Genomic DNA, 17,970 nt, shown 5'->3' with positions numbered 1-17,970 from the left:
GTTAGAAGAAACACATGATTTAAACAAAAGATAAGTGTATTCTGAAAAAGATTGTGATCAGATATCTAGAATTCTATGGTGCTGATCTTCCTTCAGATAAGTATCTTTAGCATCTACAAACAAGCCAAATTTTTAAATCAAATTGTCTATTACATTAATAGCAAGTAGTAGTATTTTGTATCCTCAGTAAACCACTAGTGGATTCTTAGTTACAGTAACTCATGTTTTTTGATAAACTAACTTTTGCTTTGTTATTAAAATTTGTTATTATGGGGCTGTCTGGATGGCTTAGTTTGCCTCAGGTTATGCTCTCATGGTCTGTGGGTTCAGGCCCCACGTCAGGCCCTGTGCTGACAGCTCAGAGCCTGGAGCCTGCTTCAGATTCTGTGTCTCCTTCCCTGTCTGCCTTTCTCCTGCTCACATATTCATTCGTTCATTCATTCATTCATTCTGGCTCTCTCTCTCAAAAGTAAATAAACATTTAAAAAATTAAAAAAAATTTGTTATTGAAAGTGAAGAGATAGGGTACCTGGTTGGCTCAGGTCATGATCTCATAGTTCTTGGGTTCAAGCTCCACATCAGGCTCTGTGCTGACAACTTGGAACCTGGAGCCTGCTTCAGATTCTGTGTCTCCACTCACATCTCTCACCCCTGCGTGCACACTCTCGCTCTTTCTCTCTCTCAAAAATAAACGTTAAAAAATATTTTTTAAAAAGAGAAGAGAAAGATTCTTAATTATTATAAAGTGGAAGAATGGAACTAGCAGAGTCTTTTACTTTGGGCTGCCAAATGGCCATGAAAATTAGATTTTCTTCCTTCAACTGTGTATCTGATAACTGTTCAAAAGAAAGACAACACTGTCTTTACTTTCTTCTAGTTACTTTCCAGTTTGTTACTTTTCACTTGAAGCCAAATTCTTGGAATTTTTTGTGTCCATTCCTTCTATTCCTTCTTCAGTATGTTTCTTTTTTTTTAATAAGTGGTTTTTCAATTTTATTTTATTTTATTTAATGTTTATCATCGAGCAACAGAGAGAGACAGAGCATGATCATGGGAGGGGCAGAGAGAGGGGGAGACACAGAATTTGAAGCAGGCTCCAGGCTCCAAGCTGTCAGCACAGAGCCTGATGTGGGGCTCGAACCCACGAACCATGAGATCATGACCTGAGCCGAAGTCAGACACTCAACTGATTGAACCACCTATGCGCCCCTCAGTTTTATTTAAAATTTTTTAAATGTATATTTAAAGGCAGGTAGTACAATGAAGTTGCCTTTCTACCTCATTCCTTTATCATACAGTTCTCATCATACCCCACCACCTACAGAAATACCATTGGCAACCACTATTATTAATACCTCAGTGTTCCTCCAGAGTTTCCTCCTGCATAGAAAGCAAATATGAATATAGATACTTATCTTTTCCATAGGTACTTCTCCCATTTTCTTCATAAAATTAAATAATACTAGTCATACAATTCTCACTGCTTTTTTCACTTTTTTCCCCCTCAGATCTTTATCAGCACATAAAGATTCTTCTCATTTTTTTTGTGACAGCCACATTCTGTTTCCTTGTTAATTAATATCTGGAACCAGACTTATGACCCTTCCCATTTGCTGAAGACTCATAATCAGGCCTCATTCTTTTCTACCTCTGTCTATCCAGAGTACTTGTCTTTTCTGAGTGTGTCACTACCTTTCAGGCCTTAAGGCCAGTTCTTGCCGTATGCAGTTCATCAATGCACATAAATAGAAAATGGTAGAAAGAGGTCCAAGGATTATGGAGAACCACTAAAGTTCCAAGATAACTGGGAGAATAAAGAAGTCTAGTTTCTATATTGCCCCTTTATTGTCTCTGAGTACTCTAACCTTCTAACCTGTAAACATTTCTAATGTTTGCACTATCTACATTCTACCTCTTACTCAAAATAAATGTGCTCAGGTAGTCTGTGTTTTAACCACTTTGGTGTCCCAAGGGCCTAGCAGATGGTTGATCAGATGTTGATTACATGAATATTATTACTACTTTCTCTAGCTGTTCATTTTGCTGAGTCTCTGTCTTTCACCCAGAGCCTATTTGAGCAATCATGAAAGCTCTCATGTTGGTTCTTGATTCTTTCAGTGTCCTCACTGTCACTGCTCGGAGTTAAGCTACTCTCAGAATTTCAACTGTGACATTTGTTGATGGTTTTATACACTTACATTTCATTTCATTTTTCTCTCACATTCAGGACTGTACTGTGTGTGTTTATTCTGTTAATCTTTGTAACAGGCTGTTAGGAGATCCGCTTTATAGATGAAGAAACAAGTTCACACAGATCACACAACTAGTTAGGAACCCATAGCTAGTAGTTACTAGAGCCATAACTTCGAGTCACTGCACTTGATTATTCCCTGGAAACTCACACTCAGAACATACATTGTAAACATTGGACATCTGAATTCTAGCCTTGGTTCTACTATACTTTGATGTTAAGCTATCTGCCGTACCTCTGTTTCATCTTCTGGAAAATGAGTTTGGACTAGATATCTAACGCTCTTTCTTACTAGCCAGTCATGATCTTGGGTAGAAATCTAGGATTGTTTATAGTTGTAGGACCTATTGCCAGTCACTCCCCACTTCTAAGAGCCAGGGCCGTTTGTTTCTACTTGGATATATACTGATGCTACAGTTTGGTTGCTGCTTCTATTTGGTTGGGATTTAGGTACAAAATCAGTGGATTTCTTGTAGCCAGTAGATTTTTCCCTCCTCTTTATTATTATTATTATTATTATTATTATTATTGTCTCACTAAATGTATTTATATTCTATTAAGGATAATTTTTGTCCATTGCCAGGGACTTTTTAATAAACTTTTTTTTTTTTAACTGTTTGTTTATATTTGAGAAACAGAGACAGAGACAGACTGTGAGCAGAGCAGGAGCAGAGAGGAGACAGAATCTGAAGCAGGCTCCAGGCTCTGTCTGAGCTGTCAGCACAGAACCCGAAGTGGGGCTGAAACTCATGAGCTGTGAGATCATGACCTGAGCCCAAGTCTGATGCTTAACCGACCGAGCCACCCAGGCGCCCCAGCAATGATTTTTAAATAACTCTATGTAGTTGATATTTTTTAAAATTGTTTAAATCTTTAGGTATAACCCAGAAAGACATGTGGGTTCATTCATTTCTTTCTCTGTTTTTTTTTCCCCCTAAGTCTATAGCCATTGTATCCATTTTACACAGGAACCTTATAATACCTAATGCAGTTTTTATCCTCATTGGAGAACTATTTTGATATTTATATTGCTTTATGGCATGATAGATTCATTATTAAAGAAATGTAATGACGACTTTGTAATGCTCTGTGTTTTCATAGGAGTATTCTTATTTATTTAAGTATTTAACTTTTTTAAGACACATTTGAAAATGGGATCTTATTTTTACTTTAATATGCTCTGTATAAAGGTGCTTTTCTAGTCTATATATAAAAGGATGTTTCTTTTATTTTTAATAAAAAGAGCTAATACCTTATTGGATAGTTTTGGTTTGTGATTTAATGGTAATTTATTAGCAAAAAGTATAAAAGTACTACTTTTTCAATTGTTACTTATCCAATTTGGACTATATATAATATTTCAGGAGATTTATTTAAAATATTTTATGCAAAATATTTCAATTTTTTTTTCTTCTTGTTGCAGGAGCTAGAGTTAATGCCAAAGACAGCAAATGGTTGACACCTTTACACAGAGCAGTTGCATCTTGTAGTGAGGTATGAAATTTCTCTTAGTAAATACATCGTATATAAAAACATTAAGTAGGCCTGCCTATGAGCCCATATTCAAATTCCGTGTTTTCAAAAGAAGGAAAAAGCAACTGAAATTACCTAGATTGGTTATTTTGCTTTAGAATTTGTACAAAACAAGTTAATTGTTTCCATTTCTCTTTTGTGACTAAGGTCTCTTGGAGAGTTTGAAGTAGCAAAGATCAGAAAACCCTCCTTGTATGCATCCTACAAGAGAAATTATTTGCTATCTTATAAAATCTTCCTCAATCTTATCTCTACTGGACAGGCTGCAGGGGTTCTGCTAAGTGTAATCAAGAAACAGTATCAGCACTATACGACAATTCATTGAAGTACTGTTTAATTAAACACGGAAATTAGCTTCAGAAACATTACTTCATATCACATTTTACCGGTTCTAAGTATATAACCTAAAAGTGCTAGGTGTCTTATGGGGAAGAAGTTTTTTTTATTTATAACCCTGTATACTTTTTACTCTTCAAGATAACTGACCTCTTTGAAGAACATTTTTATATTTTCATACTTCTAGTTCTCATGACATCCTTGTAGGATAAAATATTTTGAGGGAATTGTAGTTAATGATTTGCCAGAAACCACTCAACTTTTGAGTAGCAGAAATGGGATAAAAAGTTAGACTCCCCCCGCTTTTTTGTCTTCTTATTCTTTCAGTGCGTTTTAAAAATGCAGTGTGCCCAAAGAACTCTTATCTCCTTGTTTTTCTTTGTATTCCTCATTATGAACTACATCTTGAACCCATAACAAGATTTAAACAAGTGAAGAGAAGTAGAGGGGGAGTGGCTGGGAGGGATTTCCAACCCTGCTATGTGACCAAGGCAGTCTGTTAGCTGTAGCCTCCTGGTTGGGAGGAAGGGGAGGGAGAGAACCATGGGCGGTGCACATCTTCCCCCGGATCTGGTTCTGTGATGTGCTGCAGTTGATGGAATGTGCAACTTGGATCTGGAGAAACTGGTTACAGATATCACTTGCCACTTTCTAGCTGTGTGACCTTAGACAGATCTGGGAATTATCATGACAACTAAGACATTAACCAGAAAACTTCAAATTCTGAAATTCCTTGGTAATGTTAATTAAGTTTGTGGTTAGCCCTCTTTTTAAAGAGTTTCTGTAAACAGGCAGTTAAGGAAGATAGGCATCACTGTCATTGGGACTTAGTAATAAGTTAGTCATACCTATCCAGTTTTTAGTATGATTCTTGGGAATATGATTATTAAAATTAATGGAGTTTTGCCAAATTAAGTCATAAGGAACACTTTGTATATTTGTAGAGATTGTAAAACAAACCAAAATTCTTAAAGAAAATAATTAATATTAGAGGAAGATTGCAGGTTCTGACCAAAGACTTAACAGCTGATTTTTAAAAACTATGTACTTAGCCTGAACTTAGGAGCAAACTGTAGGTTCAAAGCAGTGATCTTGAAAAGTTTCTTAAGTCTGCTTGCAGCCTAAAAATTACTGGGCTGTGTAGTTATTATTCTGTTGTAGGAAACCTAGTCAAAAGTATCATTTGCATCCATGTTCTTTTCATTTTTTCCTGTTATATCCTGAGACCCAAAGAGAGCTGTACTTAATTTCATTGAATATGAAAATATAACCACCAAAGGATATGGAAAAGACAAAATTTTAGGCAGTTTTGGTTTATGTTTTTGGGGTACCATGAGAGAAGAAAGACCTATAGAGGGTGATCAGAGTGACTTTTCTCAATCCTCCAAGGCCTTTGAAGCTAACACTATCATGGAGCATAGTGGAGCAGTTAATTCCTTACAAAGGATGCCTTAGGGCTTATTAGGGCTTAATTCCCTCACTTTACCTGGGTTGAGAAAGGCTGCTTCCCGTAACAAATCCTAAGCTCCTCCACTCTCCCTCAGTGACATGGCTTCTGCACACCTCATCTTACTGGCTGGCTGACTCATCTTGTCTCCACCGGTGATTTGTGACTGCTATGCTTCAAGTGGAGCATACAGTTCAGCTCTCTGTGACTTTAGGAATTGCATTTTAGTTCTGTCAAGACACCAAGTTTATATTATAACGTGAGGTATTAGCAGTCCCTCCAACTATTACCTTTATTTGCGAATGTGTTAGCCCTTCTTTTTCCCATGCCTGACTTCAAATCAATGGTAAGAATTGCTAAAAAGGCAGAGCCATACACAGCTAGTGCTGTAGAGACTCATAGATTAACGCCAAGATATGAATAAATACTCTTTGGATAAAATTATTTAACCTTTTGTCATCACCCCATATTTCATAATTTTATTAAAATCAGTGTCTTAGGATACTTGGCTCATTTTTTGTTATTTCTTAAAAAAAATTTTAATATTTATTTTTGAGAGAGAGACAGAGTGTGGGCAAGGGAGGGACAGAGAGAGGGAGACACAGACTCTGAAGCAGGCTCTGAGCTGTCAGCACAGAGCCCAACACAAGGTTTGAACCCATGGGCCATGAGATCATGACCTGCACTGAAGTTGGTCACTCAACTGACTAAACCACCCAGGCACCCTACTTAGCTGACTTTTTTAAAGTCAAGGCACACCTGGAGTATTTCTTGCACATACATAGCCTCTAATAATGGAAGAATTGGGATTGAGGTTATTTTGGTAATATTTATCATTAGTGGAACCATGTATATCCTTTATTATTCCTGTATTTTCTAAATGCATATAATGTGCTGATAATATCTAGAATTTTACTAGGTTCTGACATCAGGCTTATTGATTTGTAATTTTTAGAAATCCGCCTGTTTGGTTTGGTTAATATCTCCCTCCAGTCTGTAAAGATTTGTTTTGTTTTTGAATTTTCGAAGATTACTGAGTTCTGACCTACTATTCTGAATAACAAATGGTGGATATATTAGTCAGCTTGGGTCGCCATAACAAAATGTTATTAACTGAGTGGCTTAAACAACACAAATTTGTTTTCTATGGTCTGGAGACTGGAAGTCCCAGATCAACGTCCAGCAGAGTTAGTTTCTGATGAGGGCTGTCTTCTGGGCTTGCACACTGCTCCTCCTCACTGTATCTTCACATGGTAAAGAGAGGGGAGTGGGGGGAATCTTTCTCTCTTCCTCTTCTTCTAAAGCTACCAGTCTTACCAGATTAGGTTGCCTCCCTTATGATCTCATTTAACTTTACCTCCTAAAGACACGACCTCCAAATATAATCACACTGGGAGGTTAGGGCTTCAACATATGAATTGTGGAGGAACACAGTTTGGTCCATAGCATTGAACCCCTTGTCAAACTTTGATCTGTCTTGATTCTAGGATCTTGGTAACTGTGTTTTAGCCTTTGTTAGGTGCCATCTTCACCACCCTCAGCTACCATTAACTGGATTTATTCTTGCTTTTCAGCAAAACAATAGTTTTGATTTTCTATTTCTTGTTAATGGAACGTAAATATTCTCCAGTCTTTCCAGAAGTATACACTGTGAATTCCAGACTGGAAATGAATAAGGCAAGCCTGGCACTTATAGTATGCTGTGTTTGCCTAACTTATGTAATTATCAATTCTTCGTTTTGCTATTAATTACTTTCCTACTACTAACATTTCCCAGGATAATATTAGTTTTATCTCACAAATCACAATATACCCTTCTTGAGTTGGAGAATCCTAGTGGTATGTTTGTACCACTTCTTCCCTGTATATTTTTATACTCCTTTTTTTTCATTGAAGTATAATTTACAGTAAATGCACATGTGTAGTCTTGGGTTTTGACACAGGTATCCACCTGTTTAACATTTTTCCCAGTCAAGATGTGGAAGATTTCCATCACTCCAGCAAGTTACCTCGTGTCCCTTTCTAGTCAGTCTTCCCTGTCCCCAGAGGCAACCACTGTTCTGCTTTCTTCCACCACAGAATAATTTTGCTATTCTAAAACTTTATAAAAATGGAATCATACAGTATGTACTCTTGTATCTTGACTTCTTTTATTCAACTTAATACTTTTAAAAATATTGTTGTTTGAGAGTGGGGAGCAGAGAGAGAGAGGGAAGGAGATAGATCTCAAGCAGGCTCCCTGCTGTCAGCGTGGAGCCCGACTCAGGGCTTGAACTCATCAACTGTTGAGATCATGACCAAAACCAAGAGTGAGACACTTAACTGACAGTCACCCAGGTGGCCCAACTTCATATTTTTGAGAGTCTTCCATATTATGTGAATTATATGTTCATTCCTTTTATTGCTGAAGAGTATTTCATTACATGGATGTACAACAGTTTATCTCTTTTCCTTTTGATGGCTGTTTGCATTTCTGGCTCCTATGAATAAAACTACTGTGGACATTCTTGGATGGGTTTTTTTAAGTTTCCAATAACTAGATAACTAGAGTGGAATTGTGGGGTCTAGAATAGGCCTATATAGATCTTTGATTAGCTGGCTGACTTTAACAGATTGATGGATTACTGGACCTCTCTATAGTCTTTGTCAGTCCTGTTAAATACTTGGGCTGTTTCCCATATTTCAGACAGTTCTGATTACTCTTTATTTGAAAGGCTTTGAAAGCTATGTGTGAATCAGAGATAATTGTATTTTGTTTAGTCTTCTTTGCTACTTTACTTACAGTTATTTGATGCTTTCGAACACGTTTCATGTTTTTTTTTTTTTATTGAGAAAAGCAAGGATCATCATTACTAGACTTAAATAGTTATACCTGGTAAACAAAGAACTGAGATGATGTCTGTTATGGGCCTTTTCATTTCATACATAGTTTGTTATTCCTCTGCCAAAGAGAGAATTATTACTACAAGGAAAAATTTCTTATTAAGTTTAGCTCTAACTATATTGCTTAATGTAGATGGCATACTGGATTTCTTAGTATCTAGCCGTGAGGCCAATTTATAGATGTGAAGTTTTCCTTGTGTTTCTGGAAGACAAATCCCTTTGGATACTAAGCTCTTAAATTGCCTTAACACCAACTTTCTCACCAGTGAGCATTATAGCATGTTTCTCTGTTTACCTGTTTGTCTGTCTCTCTCCTCCTTTTGTAAAGTATAACGTGTATACTAATTTGGGAGATAGTATGTTGTAAATGTTTATATATTTATTGGCGAAGCAGTAAATCTCCTTAAAACTGTTGAGTGTATAAATTAATTGTGTATCTTGCCATCTAGAAAAACAAGAAAACTAATGAATGTTTTAAAAGTATTTCTTGCACATTTTAATGTTATACCTTTAATTGGAGGATAGAAAAGGGTAATGTTTTATATCAATGCAACTTATAATGGCTCTGAGTAGTACTGCCTTTAGTTTATAATATTTTGTTTTCTTGAATAAATCCTACTTATTTATAGCAGGTTCTGCCAGCCTTTTTATTTGCTCAGGAAATTCTAATCCCTTTATATATATATACACACACACACATACACATATATATGTATCTCTATACACACACATATACATACAAATACATATATATTTGTATACATACTATGTAATTTCTAAAACTTAACTCATTTGTCTTTTGTAACTTTTATCTTCGTATGTTTTAGGAAGCAGTGCAGGTACTTTTGAAGCATTCTGCAGATGTTAATGCTCGAGACAAAAATTGGCAAACCCCTTTACACATCGCTGCTGCTAATAAAGCTGTAAAGTGTGCTGAAGCTTTGGTACCTCTCCTGAGTAATGTAAACGTGTCTGATCGAGCGGGGAGGACTGCACTGCATCATGCAGCTTTTAGTGGACATGGTGAGGTAGGTGGTGTGCAGTTAGACAGTGATTCTCTAGCCTGTCACCCTCCCACTCACCACTCTAATTATTAATGAACTTGCTCTTTTTAGCCACCCAAGCCATGGTAGTAGCAAACAAATACCCATCTTGCTCATTTTGCCTGATTTTGCTTTAGCAAGCCCTCAGACTTGTTTTCATGATCAAATTTGTGATACAACGTTCTCACATTTTGAACTTACCTATCAAGAGACAGCCCATATACTTGAATTTCATGGTCAAAGGAGAACACTGCCAGCTGACACAATGTGAAAAGTATGTTCTGGCATTGCAGAAAAAAATAATCCAGAAAGATAGAACAGTTTCATTTTGCTCCCAGAAAAGAGAGTAACAAAGGAAAGCAGAGATTAGAAAATATTTTCTTATTTATTATCAATGTTTAGTCAAGAATTCTTTGATAACAGAGCATTAAAGGAAAAAATTTTAAGAAATTAATATTCAGTTATCTTTTCTTTTTAATTTATATATATACAGTTTTTATATTTTTAGAGAGAAAGAACACAAACAGGGGAGGGGCAGAGAGAGGGAGACAGAATTTGAAGCAGGATCTAGGCTCTGAGCTGTCAGCAAAGAGCCTGATGCAGGGCTTGAACTCACGAACCATGAGATCATGACCTGAGACGAAGTTGGACACTTAGCTGAATGAGCCACTCAGGTGCCCCAGTATTTAGTTATCTCATACAAAAATCATTGCCTAATGTCACATGTTGTCACAGTAGACCAGGCTTTATGTGTACATAGAAGGTGTAGTAAAGAAGGAAATATAGAGTAACAAGAACCTTTGAGGCCAGCTTATCCATCCTTCATTTTTGTTGCAGACATAGAAACTCAAAGAGATAAAGTGACATTCCCAAGATTCCATGACTGAGAGTTAGTGGCTGCAGTGTTGTTTTCACTGTTTCTCTGTTTTTGCAACATAAAGAATCATTTCACTGCAGTTAAGGTCACAAGATATGTCCCTTTTTTTGAAACATGGAATGCTCTTTCCTATGGGGAAACTTACCATAAATACAGTTAGACAGACTAAAAATACTGTTCTTGGTACATCATGAGGTAAGTAGACTGTGCAGTGACCTTCAGATCTAACCATATTCTAGATAATACATTTGTGTTTGAATTAAATTTAAGACATTTATGGGATATGAATACACTTTGCATCTTACACTTGGGGCTACTAAAAGAAATAAAACCCGTTAAATAGTCCACCTTTAGACTTTCCATATTTGTATTTCATTGTTCATAAAATATCAGGACAGGACACAAAGTGGCATCTTTGAAAGATACTGATGCTTGACTTCAATAAAACGCATTGTGAATCCTTTTTCATATTTTGTCTATTATATATTAAATTATGTTAAAGGGTCTTCACTGTTTAGTTCTTTCCTTTCTATGACACAGAAATTCAGTGCCACATAGATGGAGATGAGTAGTCATCATAAGGGCTATTCATGAACAGTTCTGCTGAATTTTGATGAAACTATTTTTATTACAGATGGTCAAACTACTCTTGTCTAGAGGTGCCAATATTAATGCTTTTGACAAGAAAGATAGACGGGCAATTCATTGGGCAGCATATATGGGTATGTATGTCTTAAGTTTCATTTTTTGACATTATGTATTCAGGAAAATTTGTACATTTTAGTTCTTGCATTTGGTATAACATCTGTTTTTAAGGATAGTGGGAAGTTACACCAAATCTAAATTTGCTGCCCAAGTGGACCCAGTCTAGTCGTGGGGGACGTGGGCCAGAACAGGAGTGTGTCAGGTCCAGTTCTCCTACAAGCTGTTTGAAAATAATTCTGTTTACCTTTAAAGGGAGAGACATCCCAGACACAGTCTGAGAAGCATAATTTTAATTGGTGTTTACTGGAAGCCCATTCTTACAGCCATCCTTGCTTTTATGGGAATATTAAGATAGAAGTTGTGAAGATGCTTTAAGAAGCCTATTATTTGGGGCCACTGGGTTGAATAGGCAACATTGTGTTTGATTTCTACAACAGTAACACAGAAAGAAGCTAAGGCTTAGAGTGTAGACTTCTCTGCTGTGAGATGATATAGATGTTCTTCAAAACTCTTAGGATTTGCAAAATTGCACTCTAAAACTGACAGAGCTCATGGGAAAACAGTCTTGGGGTAGACCACCCAAAATCATGCAGCCAGAGCACTAACAGAAACATTAACTGGTTCTTAAGGTGACTTGGACAACCAGAGTACAGGCAGATCTTGAGCCTACCTCAAGATATTTTTAAGTGCACAGAAAGAACAGGCATGTGGGTGCTAAAACCATGCAAGTGGAAATGAATCTCCAAGAATGGAGGAAGTACAACCTGTCACGAACCTTGCAAGTCCTAGAAGGCTAGGGTTGAACCTCTGGGAGGAAGAGATGGAGATAGACATTTCATTTTTCAAGTTTATCAAAATAAAATGGAAAGAACTCTTTCTCCCTTTGTAGCCATGGAGCCTCAGAATTTTTTCTCTTCCCTGCCAAAGGTTATTATTCTTCTTTTACTATTCTGGCTCTGAGAAAAATCACATATGGATTGATAACCTTCTGTATAATACTGGAGTCATTCCCTGATTTATCACTCATCCTACCTAATTACAAAGACATTTAGCTAGCCACCCTTCTTTTAAGCATAGCTTATCCTCAGGACTCCTTGCTCTTGGTTTTGACTTTTCCTGTCTCTCACATAAAAATAAAAGATTAAAGGAAGATTTGATGGAAGATTATCAATTTTTAAAACTATAAAATTGTAAGATATGACAATGGAAGAAAATAAACGAGCTCAAGTCAGTTACATAGATAACCCCAAGGTCAGCATTTTTTGCCTGTCATAGAAAATAACCAAAAGCAGCAGAATTCATAGTGAATTCCAAATCTGACCTTTAGTGTGAATATAAGGAAAGATAAAAAATGAAGGTTGTTGAAGGTTAACCACCTTGTCATATGTCCCTGTTGTGAAAGCCAAATGCTGAACATTTTGGGCTTCTCTCATATCAGAGGTTCATGCCATTAGTTGCGTCATGGGCAATTTTCTTCTGTTACTTGAAAGTAAGACATCCAGAAGCACGTCTCCCATAGCATCCTGAAGTCCCTTCCTCATAGCCTGTAGATTTTTCATATTTTAAGTCTTGGGGACTTTTCTGAATATTCCTCTGTAGCTTATCCTTCCAGACAGTTTTGGAGCAGCTATTCTGAATGATTTAGTATACCTTATGATAAAGGGTTTAAACATGAAGCAGAATGCATTAGGCCTTTTACCTCCAAAGAATTAAGACTTAACCAAGCAGCTGTTTTCATGAAATTGAAGACCTGATGATTTTGTGGGTTGCCTCTAATTGAGCTCCCATAATAGCTGGGTGTGTATATCTCAAGAGCACTCCTTTGATGGCTTTGGTTTTTTTGGTGCAGTAAATGTCACTTTTCCAGGCAAGTTGTGGATTAAAAGAGAGATTCTGTGTTTCTTGGGCCTAATTTAATTTTTGAGCATAAACATTCAGGAACTTGTAATTCTCCTTTCCCTGTCTCTTTCAGCATGGAAAAAGAGGAGTGTTGACACGTAGCTTCTAAAACTGTTCAGCTATTCTAAGCATTCAGGATTAAAGACAGCTACACATGTAAAAGTAGGGAGCTGTTGACTGAAGTCCAGATCTTTGACCCCACTAGGTTATATTCAGAGAATCTGTTTTCATGAAAGAGGCATTAAAATTAAATGTAGTCTTCTTATAAGTTATTTATCACAAACTTCTTTATTTTTCCTGGCCTTCTATCCCCTGGTTGAAGCTCCCCTTATTTCCAGTTAGGCTCTACCAGTTATCCCCATGCTGTTACTGAATTACATATCAGTGTTTGGCAGTGATATCTCTGTCCCCAAAGAGTTGATCATTTCCCTCTCTCTACCCTGTGTTGGCTCTGACTGTGAACCTCCATTAAGATCCCTTTTACACACTCATCTTTTCTGTTGCTTTCAGTACTTTTAGCAATATTCAGCCAAATTCTACCTCAGATCACCTTACCATGATGACTTTGACATAGATGGCACTGAATAAATATTAATTACCTTGATTAACAACTCATTCCCTTATTTCTTCTTAAAGCAATGCATGATTTGAAATGAATATGAAATAGTATTTTTTCTCTTTTCTTTTCATAAAGACTTACAAATTCTGATCACAGTTCATTTTCCTTTTTTTACATATTCATTAACAAAAGAAAAGTGTAAGGAATTTTCCAAGTAAAATTATATATACTATGTATGTCTAAAGAATGTCATTTTCTAAAACTACACCTAGATGAGCTATATGAAGTCTAGTCTTCCTGGTAGAAGCAGTCTATAAACTGACTGGGAAGACACATATCTTGTTCTGGCCAGGACCACATAGGTAGAACAATATTATTTATTTCATTCTAGAACTTTATTCCCTTTTTTCTTTTAAATAAGTCACCCTCAAACTGGCTGTGGAGAGGCCCTATTTTTCTGTTTTCAGTGGTCCAGTAAAGGAATTTACCCATATTTCTGAAATGTCCTTAAATAAATATTTGTCAGTTTTAAAATTGTAAATTTGCCCTTGCATAGCCCCTTTTCAAAATTAAGTTTTATTGATGTTAAGAAAAATTCATATTCCATGAAATCTACTAGTTTATATGCACAATTAATATTATCTACTAGTTTATATGCACAATTAATATAATTGTTCTAATATGTTTCTTTAGGAGCCTTCTAGGCTTAAGCATTAAGAGAACTTTGTTTCTTTTCGGCATATTAGTGAATAATATGCATTTGCCCAGTTGAAAAGCTATGTTTACACGTGAGCCTTCTAGTTACTGATTTTCACGCATTGCAGTAAATGCAACTATCTTTCTAGAGCCATAGATCAGAAGGCAATGTGTAGTGAGTGATCTTTGGACCAGGTGATACTCCTACATGATAATTATGTTGATTTGGCACTTAAAGATTTGATAGATACTTGTCGTGTCCCGCCCTGCTGGCCGGAAAATCCTCTTGGGGTTTTTTTCCTGAGGGAGGGAGAGAAAACAGGGCAGGAGAGGGGAGAAGCAGAGAGTGAAGACACAACACGCGGTTTCCGATCAAGCCTCGTACTTCTTTATTCTTCTTCCTCCTCTTTATTTTTCTTCCTCTCCATCCCAGAAAACACTGTCTCTTAAATAGCAATTTGGGGCCGGGAACTGACCCAGGTTGGTTGCCAGGTGACAGAGTCAAATGAATATCAAAAGAAGCGCCCAGACTTGCCTCTGCAATGCTGGGGAGGGGGAGCTAGCGCTGAATACCCGAAATAAGGTTTTGATCTTTTGTGCACCTTGGCCAAGTCTACATCTGGCGCAGCAAGACAGTCGCCAAAATTATTTGGGCCAGGAAATGGCAATCTCCAGCCTCCAGATGCAAATCTTGTTTTTTGGTTGCTCCCTGGAGAGCGAATATCCTTACCTGAGGCAGCCAGAAAACTTGGCGGCCCCCCACAGATACTCCTTTGGGGGTTTTTTCCTTAAAAATATGGTAGATATTTCTTTTCTTTTATTTAACGTTTATTTATTTTTGAGAGTGAGACAGAGCAAGAGCAGGTGACGGTCAGAGAGAAAGGGAGACACAGAATCAGAAGCAGGCTCCAGGGTCTGAGCTGTCAGCACAGAGCCTGATGTGGGGCTCGGACCCATGAACTATGAGATCACACGATCTGAGCTCAGTCATCTGCTTAACCGACTGAGGCGCCCCGATAGTAGATATTTCTTACTGCCATGAGGAAAAATAGCGGAAAGCACCCACTTTAATTGGTAATTTACATATAAACAGTAAATCTACTTGATTCTTTGTGCATCTTGTAAGCTGGCCTAAGTTTGTCAAGGGAGAGCAGTCTGTGTTTGAGAGTCTCATTTTTATAGTTATTAACTTTTTTATACTCATTCCCTATAAAGGGATATAATTTGTTTTGAATATCTTTTGTATATAACACTGTTCTCAGCCCTGTGGAATATACCTTTGCCTTTGAAAATATATCTTTGGGAAGCTAATACATAAAAGTAATTAGAGGCAGTTAAATAATGATTCAATTTTAAGAACCATCAGAAGGTATTCTATACTTATTGGATAGTATTTACAGGTATGTGGTGTTTTGTCTTATAAGGCTTCTAGGGAAGAGGTAACTGAGTTGATCCAGGAAGATGGGAACTGATGTGGGCCATGAAGAATTAGTAGCAGTGCTTGGAAAGAGACATCCAAGCAGAACATTCCATGCAATGAAGGAATCCCATGAACAAAGGCGCAGGGGTGGGAAGCATTATGGGAGGAGGAGAAAGCACTGTATAATCTAATCTGATAAAGACCAAGGAGATCCAAAAGGAGAATAGTGGTTCTCCCATCTTCTGGATACATGTCCCCCTTCCTGGCCTCCTTGTATGATATGGTGGGGCCTGGGACTAGTTCTGACCAGTGAATTGAGAGCAGCATCACCTCTGGACCAGAGCAGTTAATTGATGATTTAAGATTGATTCTGTAATCTATTCCTCTTTTTAGTGGTGTCAGCTATATGAACCTGGGTCCTTGAGTGACTGAACAGAGAGAGCGCTCTTGACAAGCAATCATGGTGATGATGAAAAATAAAACAGTACTGAGATTTGGGAATTGATTTTTAACTACAGCACATAAAACCTAGCCTATCCTGATTGGTACAAAGGTGAATAACAAACTAAGTTGGTTAAGGATATCTGGTGGAAATAATAGGAGAGAAGAAGTCTTTAACCACATGTTCTAAAGATCTAACATTTTAAAGAAACATGCCCAAGAGATTCCCAGATTTTCAAGTGGAAGATTCCACTAAGGCAGAGAAACATAAACTTATGTGTTACATTAGACATAAAAAGCTAATGTCAGAATGTGAGGATGTGTTGGGGCACCTGGATGGCTTAGTTAAGTGTCCAACATTGGTTCAGGTCATGATCTCACAGTTCATTGGTTCTAGCCCCACATTAGGCTCTGTGCTGATAGTTTGGATCCTGGAACGTGCTTTGGATTCTGTGTCTCCCTCTCTCTGCCCCTTGCCCATGCACCCCTCACAAAAGTAAATAACATTTAAAAAAAATGTATTGAAACAACTTGAAAACAAGATCTAGACAAAAGGATGGTTATAGATTGTAAGGTTGTCACTGTATAAAATAAATTTAAAAATACAATAGTTTTCAATTATTTACCTCTGTCAACATTTATCAGAATTACCTAAACGATGTTTTTCTTACATTCTTTCTCTCAGCATAACTTGATTTATTGGTGACTTATGCATTATTTATTAATTCGCATTTTTACCTTTTTAAAAAGATATCCAAGATTATATTTCATGTTTTCCATATGCTTCTCTGCTTTTTTCCCTCATAAACACATTTTTAGGTCACATTGAAGTAGTGAAATTACTTGTGGCGCATGGAGCTGAAGTGACATGCAAGGATAAGAAGTCGTACACACCTCTTCATGCAGCAGCCTCTAGTGGAATGATCAGCGTAGTCAAGTACCTTCTGGATCTTGGAGTTGATGTAGGTATATAGATTGAGCAGTATAAATGAAAGAGGCTTTTTGTGTTTGTGATTTCCTTGTTGGCAGAATTTATTTCAGACTTAAAAGATAATTTTATACAATAATATTCCTGTCTTTTAATTAGATATTTAAAGTTCTTTACATAAAATACAGTGCACTAATATCTGATCATGAGTCAAAGTATATTAAGAGGTAAAATACATTCCAAAGGAGAATGAATGATGCAGGTTTTTCTGCATCATCACATTTCAAGCCCTGTAGCTCCATTTAGCTGTGGAAACCAGCAAATCAGACATGCCAGGATTGTTTTTCCTAAATGGCTAGGTTACTGCTGTTAGTCTTACTTGCTCTGTTAGTCTAGTACTCCCTTTAAATGACTGTAGCAGTTCACATTACAGGATATTTTCAAGAAGTAGGCAGGAAAGCTCAAGGCTTCTTGCCCATCACCTATAGGTGTTCCTTACTGTATAAATTTGTTTGGTTAGGAGGGTTGTTGCTTTATTGGAATACATTTCATTCCTTAATTGAGATAGCCAAGAATGCCTGTCACTTTCACAGGCCATCCTTTTTTTTTTTTTTTTTTTTTGAAATTTTATTTTATTTTTTTCACTTTATAACGTTTCATATTTTTCTTAACATATGCAATTATTTTCCATCATTTACAATACAGTAGTTACAGTGACACTCCAAACAGAAAAGCAAAGTCAAAAATCAAAATACCAACTTCTGTTTCATGTAATTAGACTTATACAGAAATTAGAAGGTTAAGTAACAACTAGTTAATCACCTAATTTCACAGCTATCTGAAGTGGCGATCGTTATATAGCAGCTTATCTATGATACATTCAAGATAAATGATACAATTTATTACTTGTTCATAAGCTACAACACAGCCTGCTTAATACCTTTCCTTAAAT

The 17,970-nt window shown here is 36.8% G+C and overlaps 1 protein-coding gene across 3 annotated transcripts in view; it reads left to right on the top strand.

Annotated features, from left to right (window-relative positions):
- ANKRD28 (ankyrin repeat domain 28) overlaps positions 1 to 17,970 on the top strand; it is a 158,602-nt gene that overhangs the window by 83,297 nt on the left and 57,335 nt on the right. For all 3 annotated transcript variants that reach the window (XM_029940315.1, XM_029940314.1, XM_029940316.1), the window contains 4 exons: positions 3,675 to 3,745; positions 9,278 to 9,478; positions 11,005 to 11,092; positions 16,910 to 17,052. In XM_029940315.1, coding sequence (XP_029796175.1) covers positions 3,675 to 3,745; positions 9,278 to 9,478; positions 11,005 to 11,092; positions 16,910 to 17,052 — 503 coding nt within the window. The remainder of the gene's footprint in view (positions 1 to 3,674; positions 3,746 to 9,277; positions 9,479 to 11,004; positions 11,093 to 16,909; positions 17,053 to 17,970) is intronic.

The sequence above is a fragment of the Suricata suricatta genome, chromosome 5 (assembly GCF_006229205.1).
Source record: "Suricata suricatta isolate VVHF042 chromosome 5, meerkat_22Aug2017_6uvM2_HiC, whole genome shotgun sequence".
Classification (NCBI taxonomy): Eukaryota; Metazoa; Chordata; class Mammalia; order Carnivora; family Herpestidae; genus Suricata; species Suricata suricatta.
Note: the sequence above shows the minus strand (reverse complement) of the source record. Positions and strands in the feature narration are given on the sequence as shown.